The 18,503-nt window shown below is 41.6% G+C and overlaps 1 protein-coding gene across 1 annotated transcript in view; it reads right to left on the reverse strand.

Moving 5' to 3' along the window:
- The window catches only part of PLXNA4 (plexin A4), a 1,025,959-nt gene that overhangs the window by 101,992 nt on the left and 905,464 nt on the right, over positions 1–18,503 (reverse strand). Inside the window, exons 23-25 of the mRNA XM_073559904.1 lie at positions 12,472–12,538; positions 8,816–8,962; positions 4,455–4,614 (exon numbers count right to left, since the gene is read on the reverse strand). Of these exons, the coding sequence (XP_073416005.1) occupies positions 4,455–4,614; positions 8,816–8,962; positions 12,472–12,538 (374 nt within the window). The remainder of the gene's footprint in view (positions 1–4,454; positions 4,615–8,815; positions 8,963–12,471; positions 12,539–18,503) is intronic.

The following is an 18,503-nucleotide window of genomic DNA, read 5'->3' on the forward strand; positions in this document are numbered from 1 at the left end:
GAAAGGAAGCGTGATCCTAATGAGAGAGCGTCAAGTGAGCAGAACCTTAGCAAAGTAAGCAGAACCAGAATCGAGTAAGCAGAATCAGACCCAAGTGATTGAAACCAGACAAGAATATGGACAATCGTATGAACTGTGATTCCGGAGATGGCCAGAGTAAACGCATCACTGAAGTGACTGATCTCTAAGAGACTTGCGGCCTAATGAAGTAGTACCACTGACTCCCATTAGGGCTTGTACTTTATTTGTTACTGCAACAACTGCAACATAGTGCCAAGTAGGAGACTGACTGTGACACACTAAGGCCTGTTTCACAGTTTCTGTGACTTTAAGAGAAAGGTTGCCAGGAGGAATAAATTTAATTTCCTCCTGGCAGCAGGACTCTCAGTGCTGGTGCTGCATGGTGTCAGAACGTTATTAACCTGCTGATTAACCCCATATCTGCAGGTTAATAGCGTTATTTTACATGACGGGTTCCCTTTAAAGTATACTTTGTGAAATAACAAATTTAAAGTGTCACGTGAAATAATGTACAGCAGCAAACACACTAAAGCCGGGGTCACACTTGCGAGAAACTCGCACGAGTCTCGCATCTCAATACCCGGCACTGCCGCTGGCACTCGGAACCGGAGCGCTCAGCTGCATAGAAATACATGCAGCCGCACACTCCGGTCCTGAGTGCCGGCGGCAGTGTCAAGTGTTGAGACGCGAGACTCTTGCAAGTTTCTGGCAAGTGTGACCCCAGCCTAAAAAAAGAGAGAGGTTTTGTTACTTTAGCTTTAAAGGTTACATGGGATTTAAGACATATATTTTTATAGCAGTAGACATAAATGACACATTTTCTGCTAATGTCTTTTTTTTCTAATGAATGATCCAATAAACTACTTAGAAAACTCGGCTTAAGGTGACCTCCATAAAATATTGATATTCACCACGTCTGAGAACAGGAAAGTGTGTCCGATACATTGTCATCAGATCACTGAGCTCCTTTAAGCAGAAACACTAAAGACAGACGCTCTCCAATCCAATCTGTTTCAGCTCCTCTACCTTGTAGAGAGCAAGAGGTAAGTAAAAATCCCATTATCTTTATCTCTCCTTCCAATCAGAAGTACCGGTGAAGGCAAACTCAGAAGACAGCAACTGTGAACTCTTTATATTTCATTCAGAAGATAGTGTATCTTTCACTGCATACATGAATTGCTGAATTTCTTTACTTCAAGTATTGCAGGAAACTCCGATTCAGAGAATATCCTCAATAAAAGCCAAGGACACTGCCAATAACAAGTTTTTTCATTGCTACTTACTTTGAGAAAATACAATGAGCACCAAACACTTATTGTCAGTCACAGGCAGACAATCTAAATCTGAATTATATGAGGAATTAGAGAAGCGGTCATATAATTTAATAAAATCTATTTTGTAGTGACGGCACAGGACAGTTGTCTCTAGGTTTGCTACAGAGTAGGTCATCCTTGATGATAACTGCTCAAACGCATTTTTGAACCTACCTATGTGATAGAAAAGGGCAGAAATTGTACAGTGCGAAGATGAAAGTGACTGTGCACAAGACTGAATGACGAAGCAAAGTGTGGTGGGATGCTGATGATTGTTCATAAAATGGGTGATGTGGTGACAAGTACATTCTACAACCAGTACAAAAAAGCTATCACCTTAATTCACTATTTAATAGGATGCTGTCACTTAATCCGAGAACAGCATAATGTAGAGACAGAGACCCTGATTCCAGTTATGTTGCACCTATTGGACTGCTTTCCACAGCTTTGTAAAAATCACAGTTTTATCAGCAGGAGATTATCACTAAAGGATTGGCAAACCTGCTGCCATGTATCCTCCATATTCTTGAGCTCTATATAATCCCATCCCCACCAAAGATTGACAGCTTTTTGCCTATGCACATAGTACACAGAAAGCTGTCAATCAGTCGTGTGGGTGGGGTTATACAGAGCTCAGCATTCAGAAAACTGCTAGATCTGCTGCAGATAAAGCAGATTAAAACAGTGATTTTATCAAAACTACAGCAAGCAGCCCAGTAAGTGATACATGGCTGGAATAAGGATCTCTGCCCCTATATCACTATTAAAGGTAACCTGACACCTAAAGTATACTGCCAAATCAATGTGAAGAGTGCATTAGCCACTGTCTGCATGATTTCAGCCAGGTATGTTTCAGTCTGGAACACTGCGACGTTTCAGAGAAAAACATTCTATCCCTTCATGACGGAGCACTTTTTCGTTTTTGCGCTTCTGTTTTTTGCTCCCCTTCTTCCCAAAGCCATAACTTTTTTACTTTTTGGTCCGTATGATGGCTTGCTTTTTGTGAGACGAGTTGTACTTTTGAACGACATTTGTTTTACTATATTGTGTACTCAAAAATGGAAAAAAAATTCCAAGTGAAATTGCAAAAAAAAGTGCAATCCCACACATGTTTTTTGTTTGGCTTTTTTTTTACTAGGTTCACTAAAGGTTAATATTGACCTGCCATTATGATTCTCCAGGTCATTATGAGTTCATAGACACCAAACATGTCTAGGTTCTTTTTTATCTAAGTGGTGAAAAAAAATTCCAAAGTTTATTAAAAAAAAAAAAATTGCGCCATTTTCCGATACCAGTAGTGTCTCCATTTTTCATGACCTCGGGTTGGATGAAGGTTTATTTTTTGTGTGCCGGGCTGATGTTTATAATCATATCATTTTGGTGCAAATATGATCTTTTGATTGCCCGTTATTGCATTTTAATGCAATTTCGCTGCAACCAAAAAACATACAGTTAGGTCCATATATATTTGGACAGAGAGAACATTTTTCTAATTTTGGTTCTAGACATTACCACAATGAATTTTAAACCAAACAATTCAGATGCAGTTGAAGTTCAGACTTTCAGCTTTCATTTGAGGGTATCCACATTAAAATTGGATGAAGGGTTTAGGAGTTTCAGCTCCTTAACATGTGCCACCCTGTTTTTACAGGGACCAAAAGTAATTGGACAATTGACTCCAAGGCTATTTCAGGGACAGGTGTGGGCAATCCCTTCATTATGTTGTTAAAAAAATTGTGCCATTTTCCGATACCAGTAGCATCTCCATTTTTCGTGATCTCAGGTTGAATGTGGGCTTATTTTTGCGTGTCAAGCTGACGTTCTTAACTATGCCATTTTCGTGCAGATGTAATCTTTTGATCACCCGTTATTGCATTTTAATATAAGGTCACAGCAACCAAAAATACATAATTCTGGCGTTTTGACTTTTTTTCTCGCTATGCCATTTAGCAATCAGGTTAATCCTTTTTTTTATTGATAGATCGGGCGATTCTGAATGCGGCGATACCAAATATGTGTATGTTTGATTTTTTTATTGTTTTATTTTGAATGATGGGGCAAAAGGGGGTGATTTGAACTTTTATATTTCTTTATTTTTTTAAAAAACATTTTTTTTTCACTTTTGGCATGCTTCAATAGTCTCCATGGGGGACTAGAAGCTGCCATAGCCCGATCGGCTCTGCTACATACAGGCGATGACCAGACCGTCTATATGTAGCTGAATTACTCACTTGCTATGAGCGCTGATCACTGGGTGGCACTCACAACAAGCCAGCAGTGACAACCATAGCGGTCTCCAGGAGACCTCTGGTTGTCATGCCAATCCACCGGTGATCCGCAATCACGGGGGGTCACTGGTGGGCGGAATTCCGGCCCGATGACTGGAGGCACGTGTTAAATGCTGCTGTCAGAGTTTGACAGCGGCATTTATTGGGTTAATAGCCATGGGTAGATCGCGATTCAACACGCTATTGCGGGCACATGTCAGCTGTTCAAAGCAGCCCGAAAGATGTAGGCTCACCACCAGAGCCCACATCAAAGGGGGAGACACGACATGCGCAGCACTAGTACGGTGCATGTTGTGAAGGGGTTAAAAGCTGCCGTGGACCAAACTGCACAGGAGACTAGTCAGACAGGCCGGTCTCCGGTGCCTTCTATCTATCCGCTCTCCTGCAGGGACAAGTCTCTCACTGCATGTGTATATAGTGAGGGATTTGTCATTCTAGGTTAGTGGGTGGGGAGAGGCCACCAGAGACCTGTGGGCCTGACGAGTCTCTAGTGCAGCTCGGTCCCTGGTGGCCTTAAAAGTTTGCTTTCCTCTGAAACAATGTAGAACTTCATACCTGACTGAAATCATACAGCCAGTGCTTGATACTTGCTGCCCATTGATTGTGCAGCATACTTCAGCTGTCAGGTTCCCTGTTATACTGTTCATTCCCTTGTGTAATAATCACTTTTCATCCTGCAGTGACAGTAGTAACCACTTGCACAAACGTTTCCACAACGATTGGTGCAAATTTCTGCATAGCTACTATGTCGTCACCTGTGATTAGTGATCAATGAGAATCACAGCATTTCTACTAGTTGTTGTTATTACCTACAAAAGCGATATATATTTACCTAAATCCATATCTGCAGCCTTCGGCCGATGTGAGCATGGAAGATTCTTAAAAATGGTGTCCAGAATCTTCTCTTTCACTTGAGTGATAGTGTCACAGTTGAGGATTTTAACTGGAATCATGGGACTATTCACATTGTCAGGATTAACACAATTGAGAACCTAAAAAAAAATTGCAAGAAGCAAAAATAAATGAATGTTATTGTAAGTTTAGAATCTAAAAAATGATATCTACCCAAGTCAGCTGCCTCTCTAACAAAATGACCCTAAAATACCTGTAACCTTAGGTAATGACTTGAAATTAATGGTCAATGTTTCTTGGCACCTCTTCCTTGCAGCAGACATTTCAGGGTAAATTTTAGAATTAGGCCTTATTCACTTATTTTCTTGGGCGTGAAAAAATGTACTTGATGTATCAGATTTTCACAAATGTTTGATCAATGTGTGACTCGCAGAGCGCAGTAAACCCAGTACACCACGTGTCGGATCCTTCTTGTTGTCACATAGGGGTTGGTGGCCGTGACCAATGCATGGCACGCCGGTGCGGTGAACTAGGCACAAGGATGCGGGTGTGCAGGAGTTAATACCGGTAGTATTTGCTTCTTTGCTGATAGATGGCGTTCCCTGTGCTGTTGTTGTGGTGGAGGGAGAAAGGAAAATCAGCAGGCAGTTTTAACATGAAACCAGATGAACTTTACTTAAACAACAGCCAGAAAGGTACCCAGCCATAGATGGTATTACGTGTTTCGGATGATCAAAGTGCCAAAAGACAGGCATGTGGCAGGTATGAGGAAATGTAGGAGGTATGTAGGAAACGGCACATATAAGGTGTGATAAGCAGCGAGTGCAGCCTATCCTCTTGTCCAAGCTAGCAAAATGTATTTTTCTCCATCTCAATAGGGTGGCATTCCTCAGTGGACCCCAACATTCCCTGTTCCCTCTAACCCTCATGGTTTTGTAAGATGCCTGTTTTCCCATCTTCATTATACCCTCCAGGCCATTACTCCTCCTGGCTCCCCAGCATACAGTATCCTTTAGGCTAAGGGTGCTCTGGAGGCCCAGGGCACTCCTTCAACCCCTTGGGTGCTAGTCCTTAAACTAGACTATCCTTACTTGTTTTTCTTCAGGTCAGTCTGTCACCATACAGGCCACTGGCATGGGGGACATAATTCCCTTACATGTTTTCCGGCTGTCCTCTAGCTGATCTCCAACTGAACTGTGCCCTATTCTAAAATGTCAGCAGTTTTAGTACACCCAACTCCAACCACCAAACTAGTCTCCTACTTACCTTCTTCAGTGAGAATTTCAGCTATCTAACGACCCGAGATGGTGTAATAATTGTTGACTCATGGTAACACACATAGTAATAATTCAAATCATTACCAAAACAATGCAAAACTTCAGTATTATAAATAACATTATAACATTATAAAACACTATTGCAATACCCAACTCTCAGGTATTATGACCGTGTCAGATTTTGCAATCAGCGTTTGATCATTTTTTCCTCAAATTGATAAGGCTAATGTAGGTCTCTCAAGCTCCTCCTAGCAAACAGTCAGCAAAAAGACAGACAGGACTAGGATGCAACTAAGGCCGGTGTCCCACTTGCAACTGCAATGCAAGAAACTCACGCAAGTCTCTTGCCTCAATACCCGGCACTGCCGCTGGTGGTTCAGACCTGAGTGTTCAGCTGCATTGAAATACATGCAGCCGCACACTCCGGTCCCAAGTGCCGGCGGTAGTCCCAGGTATTGAGGCGAGAGACTCGTATGAGTTTCTTGTATTGCAGTTGCAAGTGTGACCCTGGCCTAAGGTGTTGTCTGTGCTGTCGAGTTTTTCATTGATACATAAACCTGCAATGGCGAATTTTATACATGACACATCTAAAAATCACAGACATGTCATTATCCCCATTGACTATAATGGGTATGTGAAGTACGTGGATAGAACATGTACATGAAATATTGAATTCAGAATGAGGCTTTATACAAAGCCCAATTAAGTGTTTTAAACAGTCGAACCAAGTCCCCCAGAGACCTAATCCATTTAGCAGCAGCCCTAATAGATAACTTCTTCTATGATCACTATAATGTAAATATATAGTATTTCATGAATGAACTTTTAAGGAGTTGTGCATTTTCATAACAAATTGGGACCAAGGATGGTATTGCTTGAAAATGTCAAAATAAGTTGTAATTACTCGACTCATCAGTCTTGAACAAGATGCCTTAAAATAATCGCTGATGCCAGTGACTGGCTGCAGCGGTCTATTGTTAGAGATTGGATGTCACAGCTACAGCCCTGTAAACAAACCATATATTTGCCTTGAACGGAATCCGAAGTACAGTACTTGGTATTTGAAAAAGTCTCCTTAATGACTTTCTGACTTTTGAGAATGATATTTGTGAAAAAATCTCGCTTCAAGGAACTTGTCCATCCCAACCACTTTCTGATTTATTTAAATACCAGTTCCAAATGACATGTTAATATTTAAAAGATAGTCTGTTTTCTGGACGGATAGCTCTGGTATTTCTTCCCTCAAGCTTCATGTGTTTTCGCGTTCATTCATTTCCATCATAGGTGGGTATCTATCATCTAGAGCAGCACATCCTATTCATCACTTCAGACACAGTCAGTTCTCGGTAATTTGACCTATTCATTTAGAGAGCCTGGTGGGATTTCAATTAGTTACTGAGACCTGTAAAGTACTCTGTGCAGAACACGGTACAAAAAAAGTAGTGAATATGACAAAAAACATCTGAAATGTTTGCTGTAATTGAGATGCACGGCAGGCGACAGACTGGTAACTAATCACCTGAATTCACCTCAACAAACTTTTGCCCATTTGGTAAGAGTGTTTTCGAGAATTCATGAAGACAAAACCCACTAGAATAATTCATGGTAGCTTTTCAGAATAAATATACATTTATCTAAGGTATTTATTGAAGTGGTGCTGTAAGAATTTCTAAACCATATCCGTTTTTTACAAATCGTAATCCTACTTAAGTAGAAAGAAATTTGGCTGCAAATTTAAGTCAGCACAAGACTTAGTCCTAAAGTGCTCTACACTCTTGATCACTATACAGACGGATTAGGAACAATTTTAGTATTACCTTTCCACAAAGGGACACACTTTTATTCAAAAATTTCCGAAGCAAGGTGGAATTATGTTGTAACTTAAGTTAAAAGTTGGGAAATGTGTAGGAAGGAATCAACACTTTTTTTTTTATATGTATATGTGGTTTTTAATTGTAGACCAAAGGCTGGAATGCAAACTGGAAAAGTGGTCTATCCTTTTCAGCGATGAGTCCTGCTTTTGTCTTGGATGCAATGATAGCTGGATATTGGCCTAGAAACCATGTGGGAAATGCCATTAAGAGGCCTTCACGAGGAAACACCACACCGGTCCTACTCCCAGGACTATGGTATGGGGTGGCATATTACATAGTAAGACGGACCTTTCAAGTCTTTGTTCAAGGTACACTAACACGTCGGCATTATGTTGATTTGGTTGTGGAATCAGCCATTTCTCAGGAGTCATTTTTCAACATGACAATGCCAGTCCATATGTTGCTCATTCTACCATGAGCAACCCACATGGCTTAAAATTTCTACCATCGTCTCCAGCGTCATCGGACTTGTCTGCCATTGAGGACATCTATGACAGTATTGGTTGCAATTGTAAATGAGTTGTCAGCAGCGTATTTTGAAGATTTGTACGCCCAAGAGAATTCAGTGTGGCAGAACTTTCTTCAGACTACCATTAAAAACCTGACAAGGAATGTACAGTACATGAACATATTTCTTCACCTGATACTCCTGCTCGATACTAAAATTTTGCTTACATTTTTTTCATCATTTGCAGATCATTAATACGTTTATCCATCCTGTGATTTCCATAATTTCATAACTTTTCTTTCTTAGTGTTACAAATTCAATGTTAAACAGTATATAAATGTGATGGAGGGAAGGTCCTGTCCTTGTGATCCTCTCTTATAAGAATGAATAGAGTCACTTTGTAAGAGCCATTCTGGCAGACTACTGCCACCACGTGACACTACAGATATAGTAATCCTACCCTTCACCAGTGTGGTGTACATCTGGTCATACATCTGCGTCATACATCCGCTCATTTACTTTGTTTTGGAGCGGCTATGTTACACAGAATGCATATGAGCCAAACAAACATTCACGGAGTGCTGACCCTACCAAGAATGTTACATATGTACATTTATGGAGCTGGCAAAATTAGGATTTTAGATAATGAATTCTTAAAGCGGGTGTCTCTTAGGATATCTTTAAAAGCTTGCTGCCAGTAACCTGAATAAATGAACACATAGAAGTATAAAAGCTGTGTTACCAGTGTTTTGTAGTCAATCTGTTGCCTGATAAGCTTATCTTCACTCAGTGAATAGCGTGCTTCTCCTGTGATGGAATCAATGGGTCCCTTTTCCATTTGTTGCTTGATGGCACAAAAGAGAGAAAACAGAGGCTCCCCTGCACATTCCTGTAAAAAAAAGTTCATTTTTATGCATTGTCCTAATATGATTACAATCTGCAGTCATTGAATATTGAAATTGTTTTCCTACAGTTGGTGAGACCACAAGTTGTAAGACTTGAACTGACCAATGTAGATCGCAAGAAACTTTCTACATTTATTTTATAGAAGAATTAACAAAACAAGTGATCACACAGAACTGAATGCAGACATGCAATATCATTTTATATTAACCCCTTCACCACCTTGCGATTTTACGTTTTTTGCATTTTTGCTTTTTTGCTCGCCTTCTTCCCAGAGACATAACTTTTTATTTTTCCGTCAATATAGCCATATGTTTTTATGCTTGTTTTTTTTTTCTTTATTTTGGTGAATTTTACCATATAGAGAGATGGAAAATAAGCAAAAAAAATTTCAAGTACGGTGAAATTGCAGCAAATGTTTTTTGGGTTTTCTATCTACCATGTTCACTAAATGCTAAAACTGACCTTCCATTGTGATTCTCTGGGTCATGTGCAAGTACGCAGATATCAAACATGTCTAGGTTCTTTTTTATTTAAGTTGTGAAAAAAAAATCCAAAGTTTGTAAGTAAAAAAAAAAAAAAAAATGGCCATTTTCCGAGACCCATAGCGTCTCCATTTTTCGTGATCTGGGGCTGGGTAAAAGTTTATACTCTGCACACCACCGTGGCCAAGCTGATGTTTTTAATGATACCATTTTGGGGTAGATATGGTGTCTTATTGCAACAAAAAAAACCTAATTCTTGACTTTTGATTTTTTTATTGTTACACCATTGACCAATAAGATTCATTTTCTTTATATTTTGGTAGATTGGACATTTCTGAACATAGCGGTACCAATATGAGTATATTTATTTTCTTTTATTGTTTTATTCTTAATGGTGCAAAAGGGGGTGATTTGAACTGTTATTTTTTTATATTTTTTAAAACTTTTTTTTTGCTGGTTTTAATAGTTTGTTTAGGAGACTTGAAGCGGTGATCATCTGATTGGCTGTTCAGCACATAGCAGTGCTTCCTCTGCAGACCCCCGGCTGTCATGACAACCCATGGGTGTGTCTTATGACGTGCTTCCATCTCCCGCAAGTTAAATGCTGCTGTCAGAGATTGATATCAGCATTTAACTTGTTAACATCCACCAGTGGATTGTGGATCCACCCATGGCTGTTAGAGGCACATCACAGCTGATCAGATGAGCTATCATGTGTAGGGAAAGACGTGGGCTCATCGCTGGAACCCACATCAAATGCAGGTAGACGACCTTGGATGTACCTATATGTCCATGGTCATAAATGGGTTAATGTTAGAGGCCACCCTGCTGCTCACTCCCCATTATTTGGTCCCCTTCTTCCAACGAGCACACACCACAACTCCGGTCTCTCACTGTAGACCAGGCCTCAGTGATTACTGAATGATGTAAGGTTGTGAAGTAGTGATGTGGCCCACTACCTTACAAAGCGCAGTGACCAGGTCGGAAATCCTGGTATATGGTGAAGATACCGGAGATGCAGGCAGTGAGCAGCAGGGTGGCCGAAGAGGTGAGCAGTAAGGCGAGTATTATCTTTTTTTGCTTTTTTCATGTTATATTTATTATGCTCTGGAGTATAGAGGGGAACATTGAATTGAAATCATAACCGCAAAGCAAATCAAATTATTGGGGAAAATTAGGCAAATTTGTATCCCAAATTATGTGTGTATCACTGATTATTATTATACATAGTTCCGTAATCGAGCTCTGTGTCTGCACATGTCTGCACTTACAGACAGCTGCCTTGAAAAAAATGCAAAATGTCGACTATTAGAAAGGTCAATTTTTAGTAGATAATCTGCCAGCTCTGAATGGAAATTTGGTCTGGTTGCCACCTGATAATTACAGGGCACTGACAAATTACATGATGATTACATGTTATACTCTGCTTGTACAGCCATGAAAGCTGTAGAAATGCCCGGGCACAGTGGGACTTGGTAAACTTGTTTAAGATACATATTCTGGCCTGTGTGAGATCCTGAGTTGTTTGCTCATACCCTGCTTGCAGCTAATGACTTGGAGAGCCTGCCTGAAAAATAAGATATGCTGGTATTGCAGGTGCTGGGGACAAATACTAGGCTGCTCACGGATTCAGGCACAGCGCTGCGGAGGGGGCTGCATGAAATTACTGCACATAATCATGCAAGTAAACAAAAAAGTAACATGATTGAATGTAAACTTAATTTACCAAAACATCAACAACTCAGCAAGAAAAGAGGGATTGGAAAGGGACTTTTCTTCTGTAGCCTGTGTGAGATCATCCTCCATCTGAATGCATAGGGAAATTACCGCAGTATGGGGCAATGGGTAGAATTTACTCTCTGACTCATTTCTGAAGGATTGCTGTCTACGATCACAGCTATCTCTTAATATAGTTTTCTGTAGAATATATGAATGGAAATCAATGTCTCAAATATCTATGAGAATTTGTTTTGAAATAAAGGTGCTTCTTTATATTCCATGTAATGCAAAACAGAAATACATCCCTGTATAATATTTGTGAAATGTGCTTAGTGAAAACATGAGTCAGTCAAAAGAATATATGTAGATAAATAGCTAATATTTAGGCATACTGTATGAGCCAAGAACTAAAATGTGTCACCTGTATAGATAATTTCTCTTATCTACATTAATGTAGGGAGTCTATGGAGAGTGGATCTGCCAACCAGAATTTATTTGTATGGATAACAACTCCCCTTTTTTTAAATAAATTTGATGCACACCACATTTACTATTTTTGAGTTACTTCCAACTCATAATAAAGTGCCTAGAAAAAGAGTGTAGGATGAATTGGAAAAGTAGCCAAGTTTATTTAAGTTGTGCCATGCTTTGTGCATAATTTTGGCAAATATACTGGACATAAGCTGACATAAAAGAGAAGGGCCCTGATTCATCAAGACTGGCGATTTTCAAGAGAGGTCAAGTTGGAGACAGACGGTCCTGATTCATTTAGATCGCAATGAATCAGGAGCATCTGACAAGTGGCATATGCTTCCATGTGCTTTGCCTCAAATCTTATTCCAGTCAGAGACTGGAGCAAAATTTCTTGTGTAAGGAACATGAATGAGATGAGCTGTGGTGTTACGCCCCTGCACCACACCTGTCCTCCATCAGCCCAAGAAAATTTGACTGAGCTGTGGGAAATGCTCGTGAAAACGTCAAAAATCTCAACATTTTTGCTCAACTGCTCCTTGTGCAAAAAATGTTGCCACTTTTCAAATCGTTTTACACCAGACTTATGGCGTAAAGGTTTTCATAAATCAGGGAAAAAGTATCGACCAAGTCTAGTCAGTTGTAAATTTATGTTCCATTTGGCTTTACAGAAAAATTTGAACTAATACTTTTTCGCTGACTTGTACATGCATCCTATGACACCATTGATAATTCTTCCTCACTGTCCCATAATGGCAAAAAAACAAATACAGTATATCAAACATATCTATGTACATACTCCCTGCAGGAAAATACCAACCTTAAGGAACTTGTACAAGAGGAAAGTAAACCAATTGGTTAACATCTTTTCTGCAACCGACTCTGTTCTAAAATAAATGAAAAAAGTATGGAAAACGTTATTAACAACACTATCTTACATGACTTGCAACTTGTGTAAACCCATATACATACCATACTGTGCAAAATAATTGGGACAAAGCATTTTTTTAAGTAAAATCGTAAGTTGGTTACCAGTCAGTGATTCAAACCAGTTTTAACTGCTTTGAACAGGCACTCACACCTGTTCAAAGCAGTTAAAACTCATTTTAACTCGTTAATTTGCACAGCACTGTACATATGTTAGAGCGTATTAAAATATTGTGTATTAATACTATACTCATGAAAAGCAAAAACATATATTATAAAACTATGACAGTTACATTGAGAAATAATGCTACAGTAAAATGAATTATAGAGAGGGACTGGAAACTAATTGAAATATAGAGTTAGAAGGTTCCGTTGGTTTCTTCACTTCCTTGTGCCACTTTCTCTGCACATTAAGTAAGATACTGTCGTTAACATTAAAGCTGCTAAAAAAACTGATTTTTTTCCCTCAAGGTTATAAGTGTCTTCAAGTGTTTCTGTGAAGGCCAACCTAAAGGTACTGTCACACTTAGCGATGCACCAGCGATCCCGGTCAGGATCGCTGGTGCATCGCTAAGTGGTCGCTAGTGAGCTGCCACACAGGCAGATCTCACCAGCGACATAGCAGCGGTCGGCGGTCGCTACTTACCTGTCAGACGAGGTGATCCTGACGTCCTCCCGCCCGCGTCCACGCATCGCTCGTCGGCGCCAGCAGGAAGCTGACGACGAGAAACGGTCCAGGACGTTCTCGCGCGATCAGCGTTAATCAGCGGGGGAGCCGGTCAGAGGTAAGTATCACACATAACGATATCACTAGTAATATCGCTATAACGTCACAAAACCAGTGACGTTATAGCGATATTGCTAGCGATATCGCTTAGTGTGACAGGCCCTTAAATTAACAACATGCAAATTTGGAAAATTATCAAGCAAAGGCACGCCCGGTAATAGGATGGTATGCAATTTTGCATCACACGTTGCATGTTGTTATAATATTTAATATTTTTTTTTTAAACTTTTATAATATTTCTACTTTATTTTTTACAGTTTGCTCCATCTTGAACAAGGCACAGTGCTCGGTTGTGGTGGCTGCCTTGTTGGCTGAGGAAGCTCGCTGTCGTGATGAGGCCCAGATGCTGGAGAGGCGTTCCAAAAGAAAACATTGCATGTGGACAAGAGAATGGCTGGAGAGGAGGACCAAATTGTCGCAAATGCAGCTAGTGAGAGAGTTGCAGGACAAAATCCACATGATTTCCGGAATTATCTGCGAATGTCTGACGAATCGTTCATCTATTTACTGGAGCAAATTACTCCACTTATTGAACAGAGGGATACAAAAATGCGTGCTGCCATCCCCGCAGATGAAAGATTGGCGGTCACGCTGAGATTCCTGGCCACCGGGCGCTCACTTCAGGACCTGCATTTTTCTGCCGCTATTTCTAGGCCCCTAATGAGCGTTCTTATTCCGGAGACATGCAGAGCGATTTTCCAATGTCTACACAGCTACATGGATTTTCCAAATACGGAGGAGGATTGGAAAAAGATTGCCTTCGATTTTGAGAAACTTTTGCAGTTTCCTAATTGTGGTGGGACTTTGGATGGCAAACATGTCCGCATCACACAACCGCCCAACAGCGGGTCATATTTCTTTAATTACAAGGGCTATTTTAGTATCATCCTGATGGCCCTTGTAAACGCCAACTATGAATTTATCTATGTGGACATGGGCATGAACGGAAGGGTTTCCGATGGTGGAGCTTTGGAGCATACCCATTTTGGAGAACGTTTATTTAGCTCAGACCTTCACTTGTCTCCAAACTCTGACACCCGAAGAAACATGAACTTTGTTTTTGCTGGCGATGAGGCATTCCCGCTTCATCCACATTTGCTTAAACCGTTCCCTCAAAAAACTCTAACAGTTGAAAGAAGGATTTTCAACTACCCCTTGTCAAGGGCACATTGGGTGGTTGAAAATGCCTTTGGGATCATGGCCAATTGGTTCTGCGTATTGCACACACCCATAAATATGAAGCTGGACTCAACTGACTCTGTAGTGATGGTCTGCTGTGTGCTTCATAATTTTCTTAGGCGGCGTGATTCTAGTGCATACTGCCCGCCTGGGTTCATGGACTCAGTGGATGTAACAAATGGCGAAGTGCAGCTGGGGGAATGGCGTTCGACTGCACCCGCAATAGCAGGCCTTCGACCATTAGGACCCGGCAGATACACCCACGATGCCAAGACCTGCCATTATTTCAATGGTCCTGGCGCTGTTGCTTGGCAGCATCAGCAGTGACAAAACGGTTTTATTTTATTTAATGTGTTAACAAATTTTTACTTTGTTGTATAATAAATGTTTTAATAATAATGTTTGAATTGAAAAAAAGCTTTGTGTTGTTCTTTCTTTATTAAACATATAAAGGTACATACTAATCCATTTACACGCAATAAAACACACAAACATAAATGTGCAAATACCTAATAATACACATACTACACACACACAAACTGATAAGCATAGATATATATTCTATAGGCTATGACTATATGCCTATGTGCGAAGTAAATTGGTTTTGGGATGCAAAAGCGTCTCCGGTGAACCGGAAGATCTTATTAAAAACTCTCTGAGAGCGCAGTAGCGTCCGCGAAGCTGCCACATGTCAATAATAAATGTGGGTGGAGCTGTAGCATCATGGGCGTGTTTTATGACCCTACTGCGGCCTAGCTAAAGTTAAAATGGTGACCAGGTGGCGTTCCACACATTGGGGTGACTCTGAGGTACGTTACCTCATCCAGGAGGTGGATTCCCTGGATTATGCCTGTGAGCATCATAGGAAACATCCTGTCCTACATAAACAGGATGTTTTACGTAGGATCAGCCGTGGCCTCGCAAGAAGGTTTGGTCTCCAGTGCTCCCCACGTTAGATTCGCAAAAAACTGGCTGATCTGCGCTATCGATCCCGAGACTACATCACCAGCGTCCGCTCCCAGATGTTATCCGAGCATGGTGAGTGCACATTCTACCACGCCCCGTTTAGTCCTAAAATAGTCCCTGAAAAGTCCCAGCCAAGGCCTGCACAGACCCGCATAGTTCCTGCACAGACACACGAACCCCTGTATAGTCCCTAAAAAGTCCCAGCCAAGGCCTGCACACACCCGCATAGTTCCTGCACAGACAAACAAAGCCCCATATAGTCCCTGAAAAGTCCCAGCCAAGGCCTGCACAGACCCGCATAGTTCCTGCACAGACACATGAACCCCCGTGTAGTCCCTGAAAAGTCCCAGCCAAGGCCTGCACAGACCTGCATAGTTACTGCACAGACAAACAAAGCCCTGTATAGTCCCTGAAAAGTCCCAGCCAAGGTCTGCACACACCCGCATAGTTCCTGCACAGACACATGAACCCCCATGTAGTCCCTGAAAAGTCCCAGCCAAGGCCTGCACAGACCCGCATAGTTCCTGCACAGACACACGAACCCCCATGTAGTCCCTGAAAAGTCCCAGCCAAGGCCTGCACAGACCCGCATAGTTCCTGCACAGACAAACAAAGCCCCGTATAGTCCCTGAAAAGTCCCAGCCAAGGCCTGCCCAGACCCGCATAGTTCCTGCACAGACACACGAACCCCTGTATAGTCCCTGAAAAGTCCCATCCAAGGCCTGCACAGACCCGCATAGTTCCTGCACAGACAAACAAAGCCCCGTATAGTCCCTGAAAAGTCCCAGCCAAGGCCTGCACACACCCGCATAGTTCCTGCACAGACAAACGAACCCCCGTGTAGTCCCTGAAAAGTCCCAGCCAAGGCCTGCACAGACCCGCATAGTTCCTGCACAGACAAACAAAGCCCCGTATAGTCCCTGAAAAGTCCCAGCCAAGGCCTGCACACACCCGCATAGTTCCTGCACAGACAAACAAAGCCCCGTATAGTCCCTGAAAATTCCCAGCCAAGGCCTACACACACTCGCATAGTTCCTGCACAGACACACGAACCCCCGTGTAGTCCCTGAAAAGTCCCAGCCAAGGCCTGCCGAGACCCGCATAGTTCCTGCACAGACACACGAACCCCCGTATAGTCCCTGAAAAGTCCCGGCCAAGGCCTGCACAGACCCGCATAGTTCCTGCACAGACAAACAGAGCCCCGTATAGTCCCTGAAAAGTCCCAGCCAAGGCCTGCACACACCCGCATAGTTCCTGCACAGACACACAAACCCCCGTGTAGTCCCTGAAAAGTCAAAGAATCATTTGTGATCCCCTGCTGCTGTCCCTGCCCAGGAGATATGGTGTGATCAAACCATGTCCCTGTACAGTCAGACATGGCCATTACATAGTACACAGCAGGGGCACATTTATAAGATTATCTCAGCACAGGAACATTTTATTTATGCACATCCAATTGTGGAAATTGTTATTATTCAAAGATCTATTGATTAAAATTAACTTTGTTTGTGGGGCAACATCTTTAATTTCCTCCCGGCAGCAGGTCCTATCCCCACATCTGCAAGTTAATTATTTTACATGACAGGTTCCCTTTAACTTTCCTGACATGTGCCGTACATGTACGGCGCTGTGGGAACTGCATTCCCTCAAACAACAATACATGTACGGTGCCACGATAGCAATGCGATCAGGTTGTGCTGACAGTCTCCATGGTGATGCCTGGCCACAAGATGGCCACGAGGTCATTCAGGAATGGTGGCTTGTCAGTGCCTGCTAAGACCAGGGGCTGACTGGCCTCTTCCTCTACCTGTCAGGCACTGCTCAAATGCTCTGCATTGTGGAAGCATTGCATGGTATCAGGTCCCCAAAAAAGAACAAAAAATATAAATCCAATAAATACATTTATATAAACAAAAAAAGTACACATATTTGGTATTGCCACGTCCGGAACGACCTGCTCTACAAAATGGTCCCTCTAGACACTACCTGTCTGCAAAGTTTAGCCTTAATGCATACACGGCTGGAGGCACTTGAATGTCATAATTAACAAACGCTACAAAGCCTAGAGACCCTGACATCTCAGACATAATGCTTAAAACATGTTATTTCTGAGATTCATGTATAGAATATCTCCCTCATCTATTGTCTTCAACTAGAATTGGATCCTTCAAGTACAGTAACCAAATGAATAATAGTTCAGCACCAAGGACAGTTCCTAACATATACCACATGAACATTACTTTGTTAAAGCAAAGACATGCTTGGTTCTTTGTGTCTGAAGCCAAGGCATAATAAAACACTTCTTTAATCTGAAAATATATGCCTGGCGCCTTCTTTTGCCTCTTGCTTAATTTTTTTTAAATAATGTCAATTTTGAAAACAAGCTGCTAATGTTTTACAAAACCACAATCAATACTTAATGATTGCGGCACAGGCTTCAAATATTACAGTAATTCAAGATAATAACTTATCTGTATAAATCAGGAAAAAAACCACAGACTGCAGGTTTATACAGGTTAAAGAGGTTGTCCACTACTTTTTCATTGATGACCTATCCTGTCTGATCGGCCGGGGTCCGATGACCAGCACCACTACTGATCAGCTATTACAGATGTATTATACTGACTTGCAGAGCTGGCTGTCTTCTAGTAGCGGCCCCGGCAAGGTACTATACATTCGCCTCCTATTGATTTGAATAGGAGGTGGATTTGTAGTACACTGCGGGGGACGGCCAGCTCTGCCAATGAGTAGTCGTGGCTGGCTGCCACGGCCAATACTGGTAACAGCAGCAACAGGGGTGTCGGACCCAGCCAATCCAACATTGAGGATAGGTAATCAATGTAAAAGTAGTGGACAAACTCTTTAAGACCATGTTATGGGTCTGAATTGTATATATCCATAATACAGCATTCATAATCTTTTGTGAGACCATATTGTATCTCATGGGCAGAGATACCATTGGTGCAACTTGTGTAGCTGCACTTGGGACCAAG

Source organism: Dendrobates tinctorius, unplaced genomic scaffold (genome assembly GCF_039654945.1).
Source record: "Dendrobates tinctorius isolate UK_male_01 unplaced genomic scaffold, ASM3965494v1 ptg000281l, whole genome shotgun sequence".
In the NCBI taxonomy this organism is placed as follows: domain Eukaryota; kingdom Metazoa; phylum Chordata; class Amphibia; order Anura; family Dendrobatidae; genus Dendrobates; species Dendrobates tinctorius.